The following is a 27,039-nucleotide window of genomic DNA, read 5'->3' on the forward strand; positions in this document are numbered from 1 at the left end:
AGGATGGTCGGACTAGGCTTTGAACGGTCGGTCCTCTCGGACGCTAGTCTAGTGTCTTGCCACCTTGCTCGGTGGAAATGTTGTGGAGAACGGACTAAGACACTCTGATTGTCCGTTGCCACAGTTCATTTGTCTCTAGGACTCAATACGGGACTGGCTCCTCGCGCGCTCGCTTTAAGAACAGTAGAGAGCTCTGCAGTGTGGTCGAGAAGTCCCCGTACACCCTGATATCGAATTCTAACTTATTTGTTTTAGTACAAGTAATCACTTACGTATTATATGCCAAGCATACCGGTATGTTTCCCATCATGCTGTAAACACATTTCATACGCCTAAGCCGGCCGGAGTGGCAGAGCGGTTCTAGGCGCTTCAGTCTGGAACCGCGCGACCGCTACGGTCGCAGGTACGAATCCTGCATCGGGCATGGATGTGTGTGATGTCCTTAGGTTAGTTAGGTTTAAATAGTTCTAAGTTCTAGGGGACTGATGACCTCAGATGTTAAGTCCTATAGTACTCAGAGCCATTTGAACCATACGCCTAATGCAGCCTCAACAACATTGAGAAGTTCATCGTTTGTAGCATAACGACGTGCAGATACACGCACCTTAATGACCCCTCATAATAACGAGTTGTCAGGTGTGGTGAGGTCAGGGCTTCTTGGAGGTCATTTCAAGGGAGCTGGTGATGGCCATGAACGAGCCTATCCACCAAAGTGTTCATTCAGGAACTCGCGCACTGCAAGACGGTAGTGAGGAGGTACTCCGTCTTGCTCCCTACCATGTGTGTTCTGTGAGGTCCCTTTCCCCAAGCTGAGGTACTAACCATGTTTGTAACATATGTAAATAATTTGCGCAGTGTTGTCATCGCTGCCATGTCATTACTTGGGCGGGTTCCTTTCTAACTCTACTGTGTCTTTGGTCGAAACTACTACTAGCCCGTGAGCTGCGATAAATGGCACACATAACGTGGGCTGATACTTCAGAGCTGGTGAGTGTCTCAACGGATTTCATTTCGATGCAACGAAAGCTTCGAGAATTTTGAAGAGACGACAAGAATTCAGCTCAGAGCAGCAGCGAAGAGGCGGGGGGAAACCTAATAAGCGCGCGAGCAAAAACGAACGGCCGCTGATTAGTGTGGCGCGTCGTTATGGCTTCATCGCGTCCTCTCCGCTCGTCGCCGCGCGTCGCGTCGCAAGCGGCGCGCCAGCCCGCCGGACCGGTTGTCTGACGGATGCTGCGGCGGCGGCCGCTCCCGCAGTCGCCGCCTTCTATTTTTACTATTTATCCCCGAGTTTCGCTTCGTTGTTAGTTTGCGGACCCGCCCCCCGACCAATGGCAAGCCGCGGCCGCTTCCAAACAAGGCAACAATGATCGCGGGCCGGCTCGGCCGATTATTGCGGCTGGGGTGGGGCGTCGGTAATTAGAGCTGCGAGCACACCTGCCGCCGAGCGGCTGACGCGGCCACGGACGCGCTCCGGCTGCAGCCGCGGCCGCTGCCCGCAGAAGGCAAACCGTGCCGTCTGGCACCGCACACGGTGGGCTTTCGCTACAGCTCCCACCCTGTCTTTGTCTAGCCAGCACCACGCAACTAGGCTGGACAAGAGTGAGGCTGTGACGTAATGTGATTAACGTTTTCTCTCAGCAGGCTGCTGGAATGTCTGGGCGCTAAGCTGATTGATTGGCTACTGGTTGTCTGGTGGAGCACCACAAACGGTCGCATCCTACTCCACTCAAGTTCGAAGTCTCTGCTTCTAGCACCTCTGATTATTAAAATGTAGCAAGTGTGAGGGGCGTTAAGTAAGCAACGCAACACATTTTTTTTTCTCAGCCAATCTCGGTTGAAAAAATGTGGAATAAGATGTGGGGCATCCTAGAGTATTCCCGCTTCAGCCCCTATAGTTTCAAGGAGCTCCGATAGGTGGCGGCGCTATACGTAGACACGTAGACGTGACGTCGAACGAAGATGCGTTCCAAGCAGAGAGCTGTCATCGAGTGTCTTTAGGCACAAAACCAGAGCATCGCAGATATTCATCGGCCGATTGCAGAATGTCTACAGAGAAGTGAACAAAAGCACGACGAGTCGTTGGCGGAGATGTCTTGTCGTCATGGCAACAAGGTCCTACAAACCTGTTTGTGACTCTTGCTATGTTGAAACGTGTGAATACTCTCATTCGAGCTGATCGACGGATCACGTGCGAGCGCGCCCGCTGGGTTTGTCGCCGCCTAACAAAAGACCATAAAGAGCTACGAGATATGTGCGAAATTGCCGTCGTGTTACCAGGCTTATCGTGCCAATTTTTTTTTGTCGAACATCGTCACAGGCGATGAAACTTGGGTTCATTAGTCTGAATCGGAAACAAAACGGTCAATCATGGAGAAAAACTTCAAAACCGCACCCTTAGTATGTAAAGTCATGGCGACGGTCTCCTGGGATTCTGAAGGGGTTATTCTGTTTGATTTCCTCCCTCCTGGCCCAACGATCTACTCTGTTAAGTGTCGTACTATTGTCAGGAAAGTAAAGAAATGGCTTCAGCGTGTTCGTCGTCTTCTCCGTGACAATGCAACGTCTCACACAGTCCGCGCGCCCGGGAGCAGCTCACGAAACTTCATTGGACTGTTCTTCCTCGCCGGCCGGTGTGGTCGAGCGGTTATAGGCGATTCAGTCTGGAACCGCGCGACCGCTACGGTCGCAGGTTCGAATCCTGGCTCGGGCATAGATGTGTGTGATGTCCTCAGGTTAGTTAGGTTTAAGTAGTTCCAAGTTCTTGGGGACTGATGATCTCAGATGTTAAGTCCCATAGTGCTCAAATTTTTTTTCATCTTTCCCACAACCCTGATCTCACACCTTCCGATTTCATCTCTTTGGCCCAATGAAAGCTGCTCTGCATACCCACGCAGCGAAGTGGCGAAATGCCGTCGCAATGAACGGAGATTACGTTGAAGGGTTCGTAGCCAAAGGAGCGGGAAATAAAGTGTACTGGAGTCCTGAATAAAACTAACCTGCTTTCAGAAAAATGTGTGTTGTATTACTTATTGAACGCCTCTCGTAAGTATTCAGTTAATCTACGGGACACACAAGAATTTGTTTCCTCTTCCATTGAATCAACAGAAATTCGGCAATAAATATCAGCAGTCTACGCAGGTAGACGCTTACAGGAGCTACATTCTATCTATTCTCTCAGTACCCTTCTGTCAAATTATACTAGCGGAATACTAAGGTAGTTTCCATAGAGTGGAACGAGATTCCATGTTATTTAATCTCGGAGAGAGCCTCGCAGGCGAACTCAGAAAACTCCAGTGGTAGATGCTAACAAGAGAGGCGTAGTGCATCGCCTGGAGACACTTAACTTCAAAACCCCGAGAACCGAGAACCCTTTTAGCAATTAAGAGTCAATAATAATGTTACTTGGCTCAACTTACATCTCGTGTACTGACTTAGATGGTAACATTTACATCATTAATCCGATACGCCTGCTTCAATGTAGGAAATTAAGAACTGCTCTGTAGCTCTAATAACGGGATGTTTATAGCGGTAATGACGCAAAGAAAATTATTCGCAAAGTTAACCGGTCACGAGTTACTGTCGCAACCCATCGTTGAAGTCTCCACGTTGCGCAAGAGCGCAAACTTTACAAATTACGAGTGCCAACACTAATATCCCGAAAATTCACCGAAAGGGCTAATTTTGGTTGAGATGAGATTTTACAGGTTGGGATTCTTTGCCTGTTCTCCAAAGCTGGTGTTGCGTAGAGAGACGAAAAGTGCTGTGTCCTGAGTCGCTTCTCCAGATTCGGGGCTATTAGCACATTCAAAACGCACCAAGTTTTTCTATTGTAATGCTACGTGCGAAGCACTCAGGAGACGGCCCAAGCGGGAGGAAACTACTGATAAGTGATAAATGGCAAGTTGAAGATTAATCATTGACGTACCATTGCAGTTATGGAAGGGAGTTAACACAAATTCTGTACGGATTTGAGTGTTCTCGTTATGATGTCCGTAATGAAAACCAAATGTTGGTAGCAAGAAACATTCAGTTGTGTGTTACAGAAGAGAGGTGCTGAAAGCGCGTCGCTACAAAGGCAGCTCGATTACTTCAAGCCGTCCACGTATGCGCAGCCTCCCCCACCTCGACTAGCGTTTACGTGTGAGGTATATAAAGAGGAGCCCCTTCGCGGCGATGCTATCTAACGAAGATGTAAAGCGCGTGTACGCGATATGCAATGGATAAAGCAAATTGTTATGCGTCGTGCGGCCGCACTGCTATCGAAATCTCCACTGTGGGAAACTGGTTTCCAACGGCCCCAACACCCTGCTGTAATTATTCCAGAATATATGCAAAACAGCCACACTCTCGCTTCCATACTGGACACAATCAAAATGACTGAGGATAATAGGCGTCAAAATTTGAGAACAATGAGCCGAAGCACTAGTGGCTGCTTTCGTCACCGTCCAGATATAACACTTAAACATAACACAATTAAACAATGATAGATGGCAGCGGAAGCGACAAACCACAACGTTACATTTACTGCGCTAGGCGGCCGCTATTAAAACAGTGTTTCGGAACTAGGCAAATATTTCCTAATTAATACAACACGCGCTAAGGGAGTAGAAAACGGCCAGAAACTGCGTATACACTTAAACCAATATGAGAGGTATTTGCTATAACAAGCTTGTACTATGGCACATAAATATTTATTAATTGCGATTAATTGTAATTTCTCTGGAATTAGTTCTGACTGTAGATGCTGCACATCTTGATAAGTACGAGGAGTATATATTAAACGATTTATTGTATGTAAGTCAAAGGCCATAGTTCGGGCGTGCTACTGAGGCATGGTCAAACCGTTTAAACATCAAATAAGGATACATACTCTTGTGCGCATGATTACAAAGCAATTAACAGCTGATTGGTTGAATATTACCGTCATATGAATTTTACGCACGGAAAAGAAGAGTAAGTGATTGCTGCTGATAGTATTACGGCTGTCTGTTCAGTAAATTAATCAACATATTAACTGCTGACCTGTTAATTTTTCACAGTTTCCCGGTCAAAATGTAGCAGTTCTCCGAGACACGAACTGAAACGGACGCGCCTCTGTACTATGAAACTTTCTAACCGTGCGCTGCAGTCATTTAGAGAAATTGTGCGCAACCTGACTAGGAACGCCCGGGCCAAATGGGGATAGTTATTCTCTCGCCTACGAGGTAAATAATTTTTAATATTTTTTTCATCCACCTCCTTCATCAACTATTCTCCTATAAAATGCAGCAGTAGTCGCGTTCACATAGCAGAGTTTTCTCTCCGTTGTTATCTATACATTAGTCCAATATGAGAAACTATAACACCGAGACAGCAAATCTATTTTCCGCCGTTTTAGGTGGTCAGTGTGAGTGGTGGAATGAACAGTTGCAGAATGAATACTATTATCCTTATAACAGGGGTAACTGTATCTTCAAGGAACTGCGTGTTCGCGAAATCAGGTTAGCAGCGCAAACAGAGGACATCATCTAAATAGTCCGTTTAACGGGCTGTATGAAGTAGTGGAATCTAGGATACCGCTAGTATAGCACCAACCGAAGAGCTAACTGTATGTATTGTCCTGTTCACTCATGACAAGCTGCTTCTTGCATTGGTGCTTCGTCCCACCTCTGATGGATTATAGCCCCCTTCAACACAAACTTTATTCCTTAGTAGCGACAATAAAAACGTCGAATCACTTAGTTCTGAATCACTTAGTTCTGAATGATCTTCTTATTCAAGTTCATATTATTCGAGATATCATTCCACTGAAGGTTCTGTTTAACAATGCACCGTTTTTGCATTACGAAATCATACTTATTTGCTCATCACTAAAGCCAGACTGCGTAAAAAGAACAGATAATCGGACTACGCAAATAGTTTCTATCAGCGTGATCCCGATGCTGACGAGATCTTTCAGTAAATTTGCGTAGCTTCTTTTCCGCTGGTTGGATACAGGCTTCGATATACACCAACATTTTTATTCTAGAGACGAAATTTTCTTAGAAGTTATAATTTTCGTTACGGATGAGAAATTGTATTTCCCAAACAGTTCATATACGTAACTAAAGTAGCTTTTGAAGTAGAAATCGTGGTTTGTTTCTCCGACGGAATTGTTTCTTTCAGCGGCATTCGCTGCTAATGGGCAACTGTACTATATTGCAGATTCTGCGGCAAGAGGGAGCGTTATTCACGTATAATTCTAGTTATCAGGGTGGCTCTGAGCACTATGGGACTTAACATCTGTGGTCATCAGTCCCCTAGAACTTAGAACTACTTAAACCTAACTAACCTAAGGACATCACACACATCCATGCCCGAGGCAGGATTCGAACCTGCGACCGTAGCAGTCGCGCGGTTCCGGACTGAGCGCCTAGAGCCGCTAGACCACCGCGGCCGGCTATATCAGGGTGGAGTATGAAGAATTATTTAGAAAATATATATGTAATTTCAATTAAGTCCCCTTTTTGTGTGACTTGCTACAACTAAAATATGAATGTAATCAAAATGATTCGATTAATAACTTCAAACTATTTTCGTCCTTTGGGATTAGTTTAAAGTGCAACAAAGAGTACAGAGAAGTTCCTGGTACATGAAACCTAGATAATTGTGCTAAGAATGTCAGATTTATTATTAATTTGAATGAATACAGTTAGGATTTATTAGGAGTACATGATATTCAACTACATAGTAACAGCAGACATTCTACAGGGGTCATGACATAATCTTGTCATACTATTTATCAATAAATAAATACTAAATACAAAACTATTTTAACAAGTAACGTAATGAGTGTACTCTGTACTCGTCAAATATGAAAAATGCCCCGTTGGACGTAACAGTGACTAAATTGACTAAATATCACCACAATAAACAAATCTCATCAATTTTTTGGTTACAGCGGAGTTGAATTAGCTGCCATTAATTGGACATTGCACTTTCCAAGCATACTCTTGCCTTGGCAAGTGTGTTGTGAATATATGTGTAATTAGTTTTCGCTTTGTTATGCTGTCGATTCGCCAAATAAATATAAGACTTCGTTAGCTGGCCGGTTCAACTGTGCAATTTTTACAAATCTATTGTAGCAACCTCAAATTATGGTGGACTATTTGCTTCTTATTAGATACTACGCAGGTGGTTTTCCGTCTTGGAGGAGAATAGTCTAGATTTGAAACCATACCGTCGCCAAATACTGGCCACTGCGTCCAGTGAGGCCTCAGATGGAACCCGTAAGGGAATTCTAAGGTCGTCACTGAGAAAAGTGAGGTATGGAGAGAGGTGCCATAAATCTTGCTTTATTGTGATACTAGTTAACCAGAAAAAAGCCTTTCCTATAAAGTGTGGTAGTATCAGAGATTGAGCAATAGCTCGGATGGAGTCCACAGACGTACCTCGAAAAACCTATCCACGTAGATTTATATTTGACCTGTTTGCCACGAAATGTCGCTGCCCACATTTAAGTGCTCCCTCACACCAATCAATGGTTTGGCTGTATGCTATTGTTGCTGCTGTAACGAGTATCATGATTACAGATCTCAAGTCAGGCAAACCGCGGACTCCCGATGAAATTATATGACTATAACCCAAAACATAATTATGTAGTTAACGAGTTAGACATTTCTCTTGAAAAACTAGTACCCCGCCAAAACGTCATAGCACACAAAATTGGGCAGTAAACGTATTTCTTTCAAGAAGTTTAAGACAGCTGTGGACCCGGTTGTAACTAAATTATTTGAAAGAATGCGTGTTTGTTGAAACTGACAATCGAAAAATTATTTTCATTTCCAACTATGAATCGAAACGATTGAGAAAAAGGAGGTAATTTCTAAGTTTTTAAGCAAAAATAATGATACCATTATACTTCTGATATGGTACACAGGCTACAGAATTCAGTAAGTTATGCTGTTTAATTCACTTTCTGAACAGCGACCTCTTCCAGCCTCCATCCTCCGTCCTGTTGATGCCAGTGACGAAGGAGGCCAGTGTTTTTAATAACAGATCAAGGACATACGGTATGAGGACGGCTGGGATACCAATATCATGGGAGAATAGTATTGGTGACTTCTGTGACGTGTACAACGGGCTATTTAGCGGACAAGAAGGTATACAAGATGAGAAGAGAAAAAGGAAATATGAGTCACTGGGCACAAAGTTACATGTGACAAGGAGGTTTCAATTTATACTTCACCGAACGGTTTGCCGCTGTGGTAAGAAACTGGTCACGTATGCAGGAGGACACTGGTTCAACCACATCCGTACATTAGGTTCTCCGTGTTTTCCCCGAATCGGTTAAGGGGGGTAGGACATCTAATGGGCCGACTTGAGGAGCAGGAGAGGCACCACAGGACATTTTAATTTCCACTGCCTATACTTTTACAAGTAAATTCATAAAACTTTGTCAGCACGACCAGGAAGGATTCACACTTGTAGCAACGGAAGTTCGAAAACATAACAAAATAATTTTTTTTACGTGTGAAATTTCATATTTTTTTCAGTTACTATTGGCTGCATTTGTTGCTATAGGTACACTTTTCTTCATAAATAAGAGAGACTGTTCGATGAATTTTGCACAGCATACAAACCATACTTACAGGCGTCTGAAACTCTAGAATATATTTAATTTATAAAAAAAATGAATGAGCTGTTACGTTTTTAACTTTATGTTTAGAAAAAAATCAAATTTTGTAGTTAATTATCTCAATTTTTACCACAGTTTTTAATAGATTTGGAAAATTCTAGAATTTCCTTACACCTGTAAGTATGGTTTGTATGCTGTGCAAAATTCATCAAAGAATCTCTCTTACTTGCGAAGAAAAATGTACCTATAGCAACAAATACTGCCAACAGTAATTGAAAAATTGATGAAATTTCATATCTTAAAATATATATATATATATATATATATATATATATATATATATATATATATATTGTCACGTTTTTGCACTTCCACTGCTATGAGTGTGAATCCTGAATCCTTCCTGGTCATTCTGACAAAGGTTTATGAATTTATTTGTAAAAGTATAGACAGCAGAAAATAAAATGTCCTGTGGTGCCTCTCCTGCTCCAAGTCGGTCCGTTTGACGTCCTACCCCCCTTAAGGCAAAAGCTGTGTCGGTTCGTTTGGAAGAGTGCAGCCGATTTCTTTCCCCTACCATTACCCAATCCGAGCTCTAATGGAGTTTTCTGGTTCGTACTCTGATAAATATGTACAGATTAAGAAAAAATTAAACAGACAAGTAATCGGCGTCAAAAAAAAAAAAAAACCATATGATTACACTGTTAGTCATCAAAAATTCTTTTCGTTGGCTTGTGTTGTTCTTGGATCAACACGCAAATTTAGACCTCGATCTCAGCAAGAAAGTGTCTGACAGCTAGTTCGTTGGCGTTTTCATTATCTTTTCATTGTGAAAATAGTGAAGCAAACATTAATCACCAATGAAAAGAAATAATGAAAACAGGAATAAAGGACGTCTAACACCCCTCGTCCTCATCCTCAATAGACTACCGCAGTTCGATACCAGCCTCTTGCACCAGTATACAAGAACGAAACTTTTCTCATTCAGAAGTCAACAAAAGAAACACTCTGAGGAGGCCACTTACAACAGTGGTCGAAACGTCGGGTGTTTTAAAACAATAACTATGCGATCACAGCCCAGAGTACTTTTATTGACTGTGACAATGGCAGCGGAAGCCTACGTTTGCATTTGTACGCATTTTTGCCGTGCGGGGTTAGCCGAGCGGTCTAAGGCGCTGCATTCATGGTCTGTGCGGCTGGTCCCGGTGGAGGTTCGCGTCCTCCCTCGGGCATGGGTGTGTGTGTTTGTCCTTAGGATAATTTACGTTAAGTGGTGTGTAAGCTTAGGGACTGATGACCTTAGCAGTTAAGTCCCATAAGGTTTCACACACATTTGAACATTTTTTGTATGCATTTCTTCTCTCTATGTGGCGTGTTTATTTCATGCGACAGTGTCCTGGACTAGTCGTAAAGAGCACAGTGGACAGTAGTATTAGCATGTTAAGGAAACTTAATACTGCACGTCAGAGGGCAGCGAGTGTATGTATCCTGAACTTTACCGCCCAGCTATTGATGCAGCAACCCTATTGCTTGCGCACATAAACGCGAATCGACCACGTCGTCTGCTCCCACACATTGTTATTTTGATCGAGGTAGAGACTAACAAAAATGGCTCTGAGCACTAACTGACGTCATCAGTCCCCTAGAAATTATAACTACTTAAACCTAAGTGACCTAAGGACATCACACACATCCATGGCCGAGGCAGGATTCGAACCTGCAACCGTAGCGGTCACGCGGTTCCAGACTGTAGCGCCTAGAACCGCTCGGCCACCCCGGCCGGCTAGAGACTAGCGTTTAGATATAGTGATCTCATGATGGAAATGGTTTGGCTGGAGTCTTGGGAGGTAGAAGAGGCTGGAAGTAGAACTTTCCAGTTCATACCTGATATAAGGGAACGCTTGGAATTGAAATACTTTGAGCCCACACGAGGACTGATCCATTTTCTCACTGGCCATTGACCCTACCCGACATACTTATGTCGATTTGGGAAGAGGGCTACACCAGCGTGTGACGGGTGGGGTACCGGAGGGTACGCCCGACCATGTAGTTTACGAATGCCCCCTCTTCAATGATGTTGCGAACACACTACGAGGCAGATTACCAAACTATGACACACATCAACTACTTAGACGAGAGGAAACTTTCCAGACCTTAAACACATTGGCTAACGAGGTATCGCGAAAAGTTTTAACTGAATACTTGAGAGAGATAAACTAAATAACCAAGACAACAACCGCTGATTGCGTCCAGAGCCCTATTCCCATGCCGCCTGTGCGTGGACTGGACGACTTTTCATCTTAGTTGGAATCCGCCACGCGCAGGATTAGGGGGAGTAGGAGCCAACACCACCGATAATGACACGCACTGAATATGACGTAGGATAAGTTAGTTTGTAGGACTTAGTTTTTAGGAAACTACGTTAGGAACTGCAGCGAATTAACATCGAGGCCTGCCCAGTGCCAGGGGCACGCTCTTCGGGATTAGCTCGAAGAGCAAGGCAATTTAAAAGTAGGTTTATATCTTTCACTGGCACACATGTGACGCTGCAGACTATAGCAATTGGTTATATGAATTAGATATAAACTGTACATATTAGAAATTAGATGCCCATTGTATGTTAAAATTAACTGTAGCTCACTCAAAAACTCTAACTAGCTGCAAACTAAGTATAAAATGTATAAGAATTATGACCCACTAATGAAATAAATGGGTTAACTTTGTATAATTATAATGGTTTCGTTTATAAAGAATTTAAAAAAATGGTTGTAGAGAAAATAGAAAAGAAGAAATTGCCCTTACCACATTCGAGAGCTGACGCCTGAGGTGGACTGTCGTGGCGCGTGGGCGGCAGCGCCGGTTGCTGCTGCTGCTGCTGCTGGCCGTACTGCGGCTGCACGATGACCTGGAACACCTCCGAGATGTCAGCGTGGGGTTCCTTGCCCTCGGAGCGTCGCTGGAGTTGGTGGAGTTGCTCCATCTGCAGGTGCTTGACCGTGCGCACGTGCTGCAGCAGCGGCAGCTTGGCGCGCGCCGAGAAGCCGCACAGGGCGCAGTGGTAGAGCCGCTCGCCGGGCCCCGAGCCGGCGTCCGTGTCTCGGAGGTGCACGAACAGCAGGCACGACGCCTCGTGGCGCTGGCCGGCCGCGTGCAGCTGCAGCTTGTGCGCGGAGTTGGTGTAGTAGTCGCACGCGTGGCACCTCACCTGGACGCCGCCGGGCGACGACAAGTACTTCAGCTTCCACTCGTTGCGCGCGCCGCCCTCCTTCACGTGGTTGACGTGCTGCAGCCGCTGCAGGTGTTTGTCCGTCTTGCAGTGCAGCTGGAAGTTGGCCTTCAGGTTGGTCTTGTAGGTGCACAGCTTGCAGACGTAGTGGCCGGCGACCACCGCGAGGATCTCCTGCTCGCGGATCTTGGTGCGGTCGGCGGACAGGTGCAGCGACAGCGCCTCCAGAGAGTCGGTGGCGAAGGCGTTGCAGACACAGCACTGGAAGAGTTGCTGAGGGTTGGGGTCTGCGGGCTCGGGCGGCGGCTCCATGGTGTCGGGGTTGAGGCCGGCGTCCAGGTGCGGCGCGAGGTCGAGGTGCGGCGGCAGCTGGCCGCCCGTCATCATCTGGATGAGCAGCGCTTGGTTGTACGCCATGTCGGCGAGCGCCGCCTCCGTGTGCGGGGGCGGCTTGTCGCCCGGCAGGGTGAGGCCCGGGTGGAAGTGCAGCAGCGACTCGACGCCGGCGGCGGCGGCAGCTGCCGCCGAGCCGTGCTGGTGCTGGAGCGCGCTCAGCGTCTGCATGTGCTTCACGTTCTGTTGCAGCACCATCATGTTGTGAGTGTGCTTCTCGCTCGTCATGTGGATCCGCAGGTTGCGGGCCACGTTCGTCTCGTAGTTGCAGACGTCGCAGCGGAACGTGGGCTTCGGCTTGTGGTGCTGCTGCTGCGACGCCGGATGGTGGTGGTGGTGGTGGTGCGGACTGAACGGCTTCACCGAGGGCGGCGGCGTCTGCTGCTGGTGGTGCTGGCCGTCTCCCGCGCCCGCCGCCACGCCGCCGTTCTGCAGCTCCTGCATGTTGTTCAGGTGCTTGTCCGACTGCATGTGTATGCTGAGATTCCCTTTGGTCGTGGTCGAGTAGTTGCAGACTTCGCAGCGGTACGGTTTGTACCCGCAAGTGTAGGTCTCTCCGCGGGCCAGCCGCGGGTGCGGCTGTCCCGCGATGCAGTAGATGCACGACGTCTCCGTCTCCGGGTGCTTCTCCTTCATGTGGATCTCCAGCGTCTCCTGGTACTTGTAGTGCCAGTTGCACTTGGGGCACTTGAGGGTCTTACAGGAGTTGCGCGAGTGCATGCCGGGGACGCCGGCGCCCAAGACGCCGACGGCAGCGGCGCCCAGTCCGCGCGACGAGGCCAGGATGAGTTCGCACTTGGCGCAGTCGGCGCCACTGGGTCTGCCCGCCATGTGCTCTGGGCAGACGCCGATCGTCGTGCCGGAGAGGAAGCTGGGTGGCGGCTGGTGCGGCTGTTGGTGGTGGTGGTGCTGTTGGTACGACTGCAGCAGCGGGCTCAGGGTCGAACCCGGCGAGGGGCTGGCCCCGGGAGACGCGCTGCCGGTCGTCGCCGCGGACGCCGAAATAGGGCTCTTGCGTGTCAGGTCCATCACATTGTTGGCGCTCGCGCCTATCCTTCCGTTGGTGCCGACAACACTGTTACTGTTGCTGAGATTACTACTACTACTTATACTAATACTATTATTGTTAACATTATTATTACTAGAACTACCGTTTTGAGGTAGGGAGACCGGAGTCTCAGGAACATGAAGATTCTGGACGTTAGCTCTCGCCAGAGGAGAGGAGTTAATGTCCGCATCGCGGCGGTGAACAACTAGGCTCTCCGCCACCTCAGAGTGTCCTCGCACTATCTCACTACTACCGTAGCCACTCTTGTCATCACAGTTGCCTCCCGAGGGAGAAGAGCGCGACCCGCCGTCCGGAAAAAGGAGCTTCGGGTCTTTAGGAACAAGCTGCGGAGTCTGGTGCTGTTGCTGAGAGGTTGGCGGGTCGGCGCGCTTGTCGGAGGCGATCACCGCCGGCACGGGGGCCGACAGCGGTTCCAGGAACGACACCAGCGGCTCCTTGTTCTTCCCCACGCACTGAATGATCGCCGACGCGTTCTTGTGCCCGAGAATGTCCTTCTCGTCCTCCAGCAAGGACACGTTGTGATCGCCCATCGCGTGCGCCACGAACGACTTGGCGTAGCCGAAGGAGAGTTTGCATATGAAGCACATGAGGATGGGCTTGACAGGAACTGAGGAACAATCTTTGCCGGAGTACTTGTCCTGCTTGGCGTCGGCACGGTCCTGCTGGACCGCGTCGCCGCCCTTGGCGCACTTGTCTTCGGCGTCGCCGCCGCCGCCAGACGCCGGGGCATTCTTGCCCGACGCGTCGCGCACGGTGTAGACGCGGTAGCTGTGCATGATCGGGATCTCAGGAACTATCTTCTTGTCCGGGAGCAGCCCGTAGCCAGCGGCGGTGGCGGCCGGCTGGACGCCCGCCGAGGCGCCCCTGCCGCCGTCGCCGCCGGGAGCCGCCCCCGCGCCGCCGTACAGCGCGCTGTAGAAAGACGCGTTGCGCGACACGTAGAAGGCGTTGGCGATCTGCGGGAAGACCTGGAACTGCGACAGGCTGACGCCGCGCCCGTCCACGATGCAGCCGTCGCCGATGGGCAGGTCGACGGCGTCCTCCTCGCTCAGCTCGCTGTCCTCGATGATGTACGCCGAGCCGTCCGGGTTGTACACGATCTTGCCGTCGAACTTCTCCACGTCGCTGGTGGCGCACGAGTCGTCCGAAGCGCCGTGCGACGACGGCGGCGGCGGCTGCTGCGCGTGCACGGCGCCGGGGGCGGACGTCTGGTCACCGGCGCCGCCCCCGGCCCCGGCCGCGCTCGCCATGCCGCCCGTGTCGACCTTGGCGCCGGCGATGGCCGCCGCCTGGTCGTCGTGTAGGAACTTGCTGGCGGTGGGCGGCGAGGCGACGCGGCTCGCAGATGCGGAGTCGCCGCCGCCCGCGATCACCGCGGGGGCGGCCGGCGGCGACGCCGACGCCTCCTCCTCGGGGCTCATGCTGGTGCTGGAACTGCTGCTGCTACTGCTGGAGGAGCTGCTGCTGCTGCTGCTGCTGCTCGAACTGCTCGAGCTGCTGCCGTCCTGGTCCTGGTCCTGCTGGTCGAGCTCTAGAGACGCCGCCCCCGGGACTGAGCTGCTACTGTTGATGGCGGCTGCTGGCTGCGCTGCTGATGCGGCGGCTGGGCTGGGCATGGCTGGGCGGCGGGGGCGGCGTCCTCAACCATCACATGCTGACACGGCTGTCGCGGCAGTCGCGGGTCCCAGTCTGCAACAGGGGCAGCACCGCACACATTAACAATGGAGCGCCGCACTGCTAAATGCAGCTATTAAGTTTCAGATAATTAAGCTGCGAGATCGCCTCCATGCAACGGTCCTTCGAAAGATAACGTCACATTAAATACGGGAAACCTGATGTCTTCCATACACTTTTCAGAAAGTTCTTTAAGATTTCTGGAGCAGGTTTGGTTTGGGTTGGGTTGATTTGGGGGGAGGGGAGGGGGGGAGGCCAAACTGCAAGGTTATCGGTCTCATCGGACTAGGAAAGGAAGTCGGCCGTGCCCTTTCACAGGAACCATCCCAGCATTTGCCTGATGCGGTTTAGGGAAATCACGGAAGACCTAAACCAAGGTGGCCGGACGCGGGATTGAACCGCCGTCCTCCCGAATGCGAGCCCACAGTGCTAACCACTGCGCCACCTCGCTCGGTCTCTGGAGCAGGTCTGGTCGCATTATAGGAGGTGTGTGAGAGACAAAAAAAAATGGTTCAAATGGCTCTGAGCACTATGGGACTTAACATCTGAGGTCATCAGTCCCCTAGAACTTAGAACTAGTTAAACCTAACTAACCTAAGGACATGACACACATCCGTGCCCGAGGCAGGATTCGAACCTGCGACCGTAGCGGTCTCGCGGTTCCAGACAGCAGCGCCTACAACCGCAAGGCCACTTCGGCCGGCGGATCGATCTGGCAACACTGTGTTCTTCTGCTTGTTTACACCGCTGTTTTCATCCCTCCCAGATGTCCAGGCCGAGTTTCAGCTCCATACGGCCATGACGTTATTTTTTTAAAAGCGCCATCAGTGATGTTGTGTTTTTGATATGTGTTACGAAAATGGAACAGCGGAATTTAGAGCAGCGTTATGCCATCAAGTTCTAACTTGGGGAATCCGCGAGTGTGACCTTCGAGAAGTTGAAACAGGCCAATGGGGAACATTCCTGATCAAGAGCACAAGTTTTTCGCTGACACAAATCAGTTTAAGAAGCCACAGAACATTCTGAAGATGAATCTCTCTCGGGGAGAGCCTCAACTTCAACATAAGTCGAAAACTTCGAACGTGTGCGTGCTCTTCTGAGATCAGAACGACATAGAACAATAAGAGTAATGGGCGACGTTAAAACGGTCAGAAAAAGGTCGAATCGGCTGAGACCAGACATTGCACAGAAGTGGATGCTGCTTCACGACAACGTCCCATCACACACGGCCAGTCCCATCACATAATTTTTGACCTCAAGAGGCATTCGTATTGTTCCGCAGCCTCTCTAATTCTCATAATCTTAATCCATGTGACTCTTCCCCCGAGACTGAAAAATGTCTTACAAGGACGTCACTTTGTGACTCTGAAGAACAGTCATAAGCATGTGACTAACATGTTAAAGTTCCTACCAGTTCAAGCCTTTGAGCGCTGCTACAAAAAAAAAACGTTGAGAGATAAAAAATCAGTGTCATTACTTTCCTAAGCCACCTCGTATGATGGAAAAAATTTTACGTTCACGAAGCATCGTCTCATACAAAATAATGTTGATGGCAAATAGTGAGGGAAAAGAATGGGAAGAAGGGTAAAAGGTAAAGTGTTGTAGTAGTGATAATGGTAGGAGGAGGAGGAGGAAAATAGCCTACATTCTGCCTCGGAACACGCCCAGGGTTGCATTGTAAGACGTAAGGAAATAAAGACGTGAGAAACGAAGAAAATGTAAAATCCGTAATTGAACGCAGTGCATTTGAAGCTGATTGCAGACCGATTCTGCTGCCACCAACGTACATTTCGCGTAAGCATTCGCGTGAGGACTACGAAGTTAAGAGAAACTAGGGCTCATGTGGAGGTATACAAACAGTCGCTTCTTCCTCGCTCTATCTGCGAGTGAAACAGGAAATAAAGTGACTAGTCGTTGTACAAGATACCTTCCGCCATACACCGTACTGCGGCTTACGGAGTATGTATGAAGATGTAGATACTTATCTAACGAAATATGACATAAGAAAAAAAGGTATAAGCCTGAGGAGAAGCAGAGAGGAGTAGTATAGGAAAAGTAAAAAATGAACGATGTTAGGAACATAGGCAGAGTAGTTTTGACACAGTTCAGTCAAATTCTGACACATAATTATTCTGAGAAATTACACATCAAAAGCTAATTTATAGTCAGGTATGGAGCGTCAAAATACATTCATATAAAACTCTCTCTCAGTATTCAACTAGACAAAGTACTGTTCTTGGCTTTTAAGTATATCCAGCTTTCTAGAGCAGAGTAAACAAGTGACAAAAGAAAATATTATGACATAGGCAATATAGTTGACATTAATTACGTAATTATACGGAGTGCTTTGACAGATTTATGTACCTGACGAAGGAGAAAAGTGATTTTGATAGATCGATATTTCGCGTGAGTGTTTCTAAGGAGTCACACTCTCGACTGATTTTTGATCTGAAAACAATATATATTCGTCCGTTAAATCAAGGTCTCTTTGCCGAGATATTTCTCTGATGTCCGCGTCTTACCTACCGAACGATATTTTTAATTTTCTCTGGATCAAGACATAAATGTCCAGATAATTGTATATAGCCGATGGATGAAATGAGATCGTCGAGTCTCATCATCTGCCATGGCCGAAATCATCGGCCAACCAACTGATATTTTCGAAACAGCCACCGTCCTGGGTCGTGAATCTTGCAGCTGGTTCTTGTGGAGAGTGCCTAAGAAACTAAAACCTCTACAGCGGTGGCTGGTAAACTGGGGAAAATGATTTTCACCTAGGGATAACTGCGGTGGGCTCAGAAATTCCTTACTCCGCAGTGGGTGTAGAAAACATCACTCACCCGACCAACTCCACCCAGATGCCAGTGACAACGTGAATTTTTCCCGGCGCGGGAAAATAACCCGAGCGGCTCTTTTTTATCCCTGAAATATTTCTTAATTATTAGGGAGGCTGTCGACGTGTAGCGACGTGCGTGATGACGATTGATCGACTGCGCGACGTTCCACGCGGAGTACAGAACAATGGGCTCGGCGCGACTAGGAACGCTCCGCACGTCCAGGCCGGCAGTACGGAGATCTGGCCCCACACCGGCAATAACAAGCCTCTTCCCGGCCACCTGCAAAAAACCCCGCTAGCAGATCGCCCACAATTTTTTGCCCATCGCGAGTCGGTGCGAGGACATCGCGAAATAGTGATGCCATTTTCGAACAATGGCCTCGGGAGCGTCCTCGTATATGTTTATTTTGGTTCCCTCGCCTCTTACGTTCGAAACCATTCGACGCCGAATCTTCCACTCGGAAAATTCTCAGCCTGTTTTTACGTCTCTCTCCTTCTATACTGTCAAAAAATACAGCTGCCGACACCACTCAACACGCGTGATAAGCCCTTATCTCCAACTGTTTATAAACAAAAGTACCTAACACACTTACAGATCGAATGTACCCAATTTGTAGTCAACTCATTCTCGATTCTCAAAATATGCCAGACGTCACATCGTGTGGAGTCTCTCTTCTCCGGCGAAGCCCACCTGTTGACACGCTTTTCCCCGCCGCATTCGCTTCTCCGACTGATAACTGCTATTGAAAGAGTTAATTGAAGGATAAAACAGGCAGCTACGCCCTCATTCCTGGAATAAGACAATGGTCTATAAACGCGGGTTGGTTTCTTTGAACAAACAACCGCGCGATGCTGGCCAACTGCGTATTAGACGAGCGGCTATAGAGCGTAGAAAATGTTAAATTAGTCCCGATGAAAGCGGAGGTGTGAAGATATGTCAAACAAATGTCGGTCTTTTGTAATAAAGGTGGCTATTCGAAGTGCTTACAAACGTCGTAATGACATCCTACAGCTTTATCAAGCGACGAATCATTTCAAATTACTTCCATTATGTGCAGATAAGCTTATCTGCAATGTAAATAGGTATTAGCGCCATTAAAATAAATTCCTTGGTCATAGTTTCGTAGTTCCCGGAAGAATATGACTGCAAGAAAATCAGTCAACGTTCTCTGGAGCTAAAACCTATAAATACTCCGTATCACACCTAATATAACACACTGCATCAGATCCACACACTAGTAAAGCAATGAACTTGCTTTGTGCTTTTACTACGATATTTCAGAAGTTAGATACGCAAACTAAGGAAATAATACTAAAACTACCATCTTATACGCAATGCGCGAGAATCGCACGTAATATACGCCCTAATCAGCGTTGTCTTCTGCAGACCTGAGCGTACGTATTTACTGAGAAGCGGAAACTTTTCGAATCGTATCGGACAGCGGAAACACCTCCATAGTAATACAGCTCGTGGAAGAGCCGCGTGGTAATCAGTATCTCCTTAACAACACTGCTGTCATTGTGACACGTCCCATTAGGTCGTCTATGATACAGGGAGTTCTTTGTCAAGTTTATCTTGTTGCCCCAAGATAACTTCTCACAGACCAGTTCATTGTGAATGCGGGTCCACATTCTCTGCAGCTGTGAGAATATACAGGTATTCTTTTGAATTTTTTACGACGAGGAATATCGATTAGAACAGAACTCGGTTTTACTCACAATGTTCTCAGCGGTTGTAGGAACAGTTTGCGAAATACGGTTTCCCAGTTGTGTGAAGTGGACACGATCAGAGTCAATGGCAAACCATGGTTCCAGGACCGCTCTCACCCCGGAATACCAACACAATAAATCTTCTCTCCTTCCCATCTCTTATTTACTAGTGAGTGGCCCGGCCGGCGCAAAATGCTCTGATGAACGGCATTCAGATCTGGAATAAGACATGACTGATGAATACTGATTGTGATCTTCGTTTTCATTGTATTTCATATTTCACGTATTAATGCAATATAGGTCTACGCTAAAACGGCCACACTGCGCTGCACTCCTGAAAACTTGCCGAAAAGTGTTAAACTAAAATTTCAGCAACAGATACAAAACCTCTGGTCACGCAAAAGAATCATTCCACGTATTGATATTGCTAGAAATGCTGCTACTAAACACCTGACTACACACCACCGATTTGCCACTGCCAAATTGGCAGAAGATTATATTCCCCAAATTTACCACTCTCAGGTCAGACGTTTAGTAGCATTATTTCGGATAGTATACATGGTTTGAATGGTACTTTCGTCGAACGGCAATATTTTTTTTCTGCTAATGGAGTTTTAGTTTTGCATCTGCCTGTTAGCTTCACTTGACTGACTCATATATCGTCAAGTGCAATCCTGCACGTAACACCGACAAACAAACATTCATTTAGAAATCAATGAAAAAGCAACGATATTAACGAGCTAGGACAAAATGTCATATCGCACTTCACTGTCGCTAGTGATATAGTTACTATCATACACACTGCAAGGCAAATCAGAAATCCACTTCATCAATGCAATACTTGTCGACTTGTTAAGAGTTTATTATAAATAAAGTTATTCAGTGCCACAAGGCCTGGGTTGCATATATGTAAATACGCAGCTGTAAATTCACTTGAATAGAAACGAGGCAGACTAAAAGAAATTTTCGAACTTCACTGTTTGCCTGTGGTATAGTTATCTACATATGCGCAGCAAGACAAGTCAGGTACTCAATGCAGTATCGCCGAATTTATTAAGAATTTATTATTAATAAGAAATTTAATTGCTACTGTTTCTAGTACTGTAAACGTTGACAACCGCTAATATTATTCCCTAAGAGGGAAAAAAAAACTCTTTACAAAGAACATTCCCGCACAACTAGGCTCCCCTACACGCGATTCCCATTCTAGCCGAATTCTTCGGGAGGAGTAAGCAACAACAATACATTTTTAATAACGCTATTTTTCCGCATAAATGGTACCGTTAGTGGTTTCGAACAGACAGGTTCATCAACAGAAGGCTGTTTAAGATATTTTATGTTGTTTACATTTGTTTTCATTTTTTATTCCCCCCATGTGGAGAAAATGCCTTGGGATGGTGATGCCCCATAACCTATACACGCTATGAGAAACGGCCTATTTTAATGGAATTGTACCTAAAAACTGTTGAAAACTATGTAAACATTAAAGCGAAACTGTTTTAGTTCTATGTTACGTACGTCGAAAACCCGTTTCATTACGTTGCGATATTGACCGCAAGTGTGTCATGCAGCAGTGAAGACTAGCACTTTTTTAATATATGTGTTCGCACATTTTGTAAAGTACCACACACACACACACACACACACACAGCACGAAGTTGTGCTTCATGAACGGGTGTAAACTAAGATCTAAGATAACAAACTAGAAGAATTTCACTTTAATAATTTCTTTACACTGTTTTCATTGGGTATTAGGTACAATCTCACATCGTGTTTTCGTTACAGGCCACTAGCACCCCAAGGAATTTTTCGCTACATGGAGGAAAAAAGTAAAACTACTCTGGGGCTTTCTGTAACAGCTCCCTGTACCATACGACTGAGCATTATAAGTAACCATTTTTTGTTGCGTGATTATAAATCTTATTTGTGAGCCATTAGTGATCAACACCTAGTTTCCTTACTAAATGGGTAATATTTCTTCCTCGTTTAGATCTTTCTTCCTTGTTTAGATCTATCTTTCTTCCATATTTAAATCTATTTCCTCAGTATTTTAGGGTATCTCAGATGACTTCATTTCCGCGTAGTCACAGTATTAATTTATGAACACCTTCTGTACAGATACACACTAAAAGATGCAACTTAAACGTGCGAAAACGATTGTAAACAACATCAAATGTTTATCTTAACTTGAATAGCCGTCTGGCGATGAACCTCTCGATTCGAAACGGCTCAAATGGCTCTGAGCACTATGGGACTTAACATCTATGGTCATCAGTCCCCTAGAACTTAGAACTACTTAAACCTAACGACAGCACACAACACCCAGCCATCACGAGGCAGAGAAAATCCCGGGAATCGAACCCGGGAACCTGGGCGTGGGAAGCGAGAACGCTACCGCACGACCACGAGATGCGGGCGATTCGAAACGGAATTACTCATGTGACTAAATAGTATTTTTAAAAGTGGCTCATTGTTGTTTTCTCCTCCAGTATTTTGTACACAGTCACGGTCTCAAAATGTCAGTTTGCGGCAAAAATAGCGTCTCGCGTCGGTGTTTCCACCGCTAAGATACATCACGACAGAAGGCATGTAGTTAAATCTAGCTTTGAAATGTGTGTACACAGAAAATCCGGTAGCGACCGTGCGAAACTACTCGAGTGATAGCGGCTGTGAGTACTCAGTTTCACGAGTACACAGTGGCGCGTCGTGACGTCACCCACAGCGCCGGCGCCGCAGCTACGGCGGTAGTCCTCTGAAACAGGAGCCGGGCGCTCGCTATATTGCCTATCAGTAGCGCGGCTCGCTCATATACGGCGCTGCCGGCCTGCCATTCCTTACTATATTATAAAACACGCCCCCCCCTCTCTCTCTCTCTCTCTCTCTCTCTCTCTCTCTCTCTCTCTCTCTCTCTCTCTGCCGCCCTCTCCCTCCCCATGCCCCTCGTCTTACGCCGCTCATCGCCGTCTCTTTTTCACCCCCTTCCTTCATTTCTCCCCGCCTTCTTTTTCATCTCGCTCCGTCTCGGAGCACCGCCTCAGCCTCCTCCTCCTCCTCCTCCTCCTCCCGCTCCTACGCGAAACTTCATTTTAAGCACATCTGGGCCTCATGCATATTTTATTGTGCAGCGGCTCAGTCTATACACTCATATTGCGCGCAGCTTCGGGCGCGCCTTAGGGGAGGCTGAAAATGGCGCTATCATTATGACTTTTCCAGGGCGCTATCTCGCAGCCTCCCCACAGGCTGGCCGCCGAGTCGACAACCCGATACTGCGGGCTTATCGCTCAGCGCAGCCGCACCTGGCCTCAGCTCTCCTTTGTGTGCCGGCTCGTGCGCAAGGAGATGCTGCACACACGCGGAATTGTTTCGGCGAAAATCTCTGCAGCGCCACCAACTTCCTATCCACAAGTTTTCTCAATCCTTGGGCACCAACATTCTGTGAAGTACACGAATAGACTTACGACAATTCTCTTGTTACCACACTAGGGCCAACCTCTCTCACTGTATTCCTAATTAAGAAAATGAGCATGCACAACGATGCTCACTTACTTTTAACTTTAAAGATACTAAGCCCTCTTTTCTATCACATATCTGTTAAGATTAGTGGTCACTGAAGTGTGCGGTTGCCACAGTTCCAAATAAGATAAGTGGGGGCGGAGTACAAACAATCTGTATCGCTTACTTTTAAAAAAAATCATATTTCTCGCTTCCAAGAAGTTTCTTAAGTAACCCTTTCATGGTTGAAATATTATCACGGTATTTAAAACTAGCGATATCTTTATAGTTATAACTGGCGATCAACAAATTCTTTACACTTTGTACAGAAAGTCTATTTTTCCATCTGTCCGATTACGAGGGCTATCCAGAAAGTAATAGACATTTTGGTCCATTGCAGAGGTTGGCGGGGCTACAGCCGCCGTCTTGGTGCCATAACGTCCCTACAGTCAGCATCCACTGGTGGTAGTTTGCAGTCTATAACTCTGCTACTTTGCTTTCTGTGACGTGTTAAAATATGCGCTGCAATATAACATCCTAATACTTGCGACGTGCGTATGTATGATTGAGTTTTTGTTGGCAAATAATCTGCAAACCAAATGAAATTAAATGAGACCTTTGTGACGTGTACAGAAAAGGTGTAGTGAGTGAAATCTGAGTGAGGTAGGGTGCACTAATTTTAGCAATGGCCTACCAGTGTTCACGATGCGGACCGCAGTGGTTGGCCTAGCCTTTTTACAGACGAACAGGTGATACAAATCAACGACAAAATTCGTGTAAATCTTCGTTTGACGATTACGGATCTATCGCAACATTTTCTCCAAATCTGTGTACGAAATTGTGGCGGACGTGCTTGGTTACCAATAATTTTGTGCTAGGTGGGTTCCCAAAATCCTAACGGAAGCCCACAAAAAAACAAGAGACTGGCTGCAGCACTCGATCATCCTCGAAGATTACGAAAATAGAGCTAACAAAGTTCGTATCGTAACTGGCGCCGAGACTTGGGTGAAGCATGCCAACTGTGAAACAAAAAGCCAGTCGATGGAACTGGGATACACGAAGTCTCCCAAGTAACCAACAAAGTGTTTGCAAACGCTGTCAGTGAGAAAGATCAAGGCTACTGTGTTTTGGGACACCAAGGGAGTGATTCTCGTTATTTCCATAAAAGTGCCACAACAACTAACTCAGAGAGGTATCGTCGAACACTGGCAAAATTAAGGCGGGCGATAAAATACAATCTTAGCGCATAAGTTGTTTTATTTTTTTTTTAATATAAACTTGCAACCGAAGGTTGAAATAAAATATCAAAAACCACGTGGAGCCCAGAGAAACCGGCTGCAGCCGCCAATACAAAAAGAAATAGAGGTACAATATACTAATTTAAGATCAACGCCTTCTTAGAAACATCGAGCTTACATCAGCGTCATCTTACAACACAATGGCTCTGAGCACTATGGGACATAACATCTGAGGTCATCAGTCCCCTAGATCTTAGAACCACTTAAACCTAACTAACCTAAGGACATCACACACATCCATGCCCTAGACAGGATTCGAACCTGCGACCGTAACAGTCTCGTGGTTCCGGACTGAAGCGCCTAGAACCGCACGGCCACAGCGGCCGGTTACAACACAATTTCGGCACTTAAAACAAGCATCGTTGTCAATTAGTCAGCGTACAAGAAGCCAGATCTGAGTGAAGAGAAGAATAGCTTCAGTACATTTCGAGATTACAGCTGTTGTGCGTTGTTGCTACTACAGCACACACGAGAACTAACCGTTTCGGAGAATATTTGTCTTAGTACAACCCCTACATATAGCCCTACCGAGAGAGAGAGAGAGAGAGAGAGAGAGAGAGAGATATTAAAATACTGGTTTAAATGTTTAAATGCTTCTACATACTATCCCTCCCCCTCCATTTGAGTACAACGCACAGAACGTTCATGTAAACAGGAAAAATTATCAGTAAAGTCCTTCTTTCGACGTTGTTCACAAGTCGCGCGTCGCGTTGTCTAGAATGTCGGTTACTTCCCACCGTCAAAGCACTGATCCTTCATGTGAAACACTGGACTCGCATTCGGGAGGACGACGGTTCAATCCCGTCTCCAGCCATTCTGATTTAGGTTTTCCGTGGTTTCCCTAAATCGTTTCAGGCAAATGCCGGGATGGTTCCTTTGAAAGGGCACGGCCGATTTCCTTCCCAATCCTTCCCTAACCCGAGCTTGCGCTCCGTCTCTAATGACCTCGTTGTCGACGGGACGTTAAACACTAACCACCACCACCACCTTCATGCGAATTTGTGTATTTTGTGGCAGGTTCGTATTGTTAACACCATGTCTCGTCACCCGTGATGATTTTTTGCCAGAAAAGAATTGTCCTAGCTATGAATTTCAATCAAGTCGCGGCAGGCATCCACGGGTTGTTCTTTTCGTTCGAGTACCAAGGGGGCAGGTTAAACTCTGCACGCACTTTTTCTATTCGTCAAAACATTATAGAAAATATCACGAACACTTGATTTACATTTTGGTATTGCTCCACTGATATTTGTTGCACAACAACGTTGACACTCTATGGCTGCGCCTCCACTACTTAGTACTTCCTGCTCACAACTTTCTGGTCGAATGCGCATCTGTTGGTGAGAGTTGTTAGTTGAAGCTGCCGCCGCAATTACTGCGCTCATGTAGTTTTTACGCCTGGCATAAAATCTGCCTCAAAATGTTTTGAACGGAGAATGTAGTGATATTTCGTTGAACGTTCCGAAGTTCGCCGCCCACAGACTCACTGCTCCTACTTCCCCCTTTTCAGTCTCCCCTCTTACAATTCGTTTAGGTCAAGAATAAAAAGTATTGATTAAATCCAGTCGGCAACTTCCTACGAAATCCGTGATCCAGAAAAATCGGGGAGCGCGATAAATTAAACGTTACGGTGCATGACTAGATTTCTGACAATACTTGTGATTTTACAGATTATTATAGAGGTAAGTAAAGTCGAACAATACCTAGTGGAACACACAAGTGATTCTACTTTACATAAAATTATAAATTGAAATGTAGTGCAATAACAGATAACAAATTTTATTTCGGTGGTTTTCATCAGAATTAAGTTTCGTTAAACTGGAGAATAAACAATTAGATATGCCACTTAATGTACCATCACAATTAGCATCACTAACCGGTGAATAAACCATTAGATGAACCACTTAATGTACTAAACCTATTTCCTACCTCTCAAACATTTCAGAGCTTGTTTGTGCCATGCAAGTAAAAAGCACTTGGCTAGACAGAGACTGTCGTTTTGCGTTTCAGAACCTAAATAAATGCCTTCGCCAAATGGAAAATGAGAAAGAGTTTTAGGATATCCTTGGTAAATTTCAGTTCTAACAACGCACTTTCTTTGTTCAGGAACCAAAAGTAGTAGGTCGCGCAAGTGTGTGAAGCGTAGCTACGCCAGAAAGTTTTAGTCACAACTGACAACAGATCTTTTTTATATATACAAACTGATCGAAAAGCTTTCCACCCGCTTACCTCAGATGATTATGACTGTGCAATATGATGAAATCTTTTCATGACTCGTGATTAGCAACACGTCATTTCAACGTTAATCAGTGCTAGGTATATTAATTTCTGCTTACGAAATGACCAACTCACACGATTCTGCGTAAAACTGAAGTCTGAGTAGCGGTGGTGAATGGTCGGGCTGATAAGGCAGATTACAAGAACTGCCAAATCATCGATAAGAAAACGTAGGCTACGCTCCAAAACCTCAGGCTACACCACGAATATAAATGCTACCTGAACACTGCAGTCAAGTCAGACGACAAAATTTCTCCTGTGTGGGTAAAGCATCAGTAGTGATCTAGATGTATTCTCGAAGTTGCTTGTTACAGACTTGCTGCGAGGGTTTTTAGGGACATATGCACGAAAAGAGTTCCAAAAACACGTGACTATGATAACTACAATGAAGGTGTAGTGTTTTTATTCGTAAAGAGGATTTGAACAAGGAATCGCCATGGTGCTCTTCAAACATATTAAGTCTGTAAA

General features: G+C 46.4%; 1 protein-coding gene across 1 annotated transcript in view; it reads right to left on the reverse strand.

Annotated features, from left to right (window-relative positions):
• The window catches only part of LOC126473366 (zinc finger homeobox protein 3), a 110,127-nt gene that overhangs the window by 34,545 nt on the left and 48,543 nt on the right, over window positions 1–27,039 (reverse strand). The window contains 2 exon segments of the mRNA XM_050100373.1: window positions 11,402–14,129; window positions 14,184–14,976. Coding sequence (XP_049956330.1) covers window positions 11,402–14,129; window positions 14,184–14,903 — 3,448 coding nt within the window. The 5' untranslated portion in view covers window positions 14,904–14,976.

The sequence above is a fragment of the Schistocerca serialis genome, chromosome 4 (assembly GCF_023864345.2).
Source record: "Schistocerca serialis cubense isolate TAMUIC-IGC-003099 chromosome 4, iqSchSeri2.2, whole genome shotgun sequence".
Classification (NCBI taxonomy): domain Eukaryota; kingdom Metazoa; phylum Arthropoda; class Insecta; order Orthoptera; family Acrididae; genus Schistocerca; species Schistocerca serialis.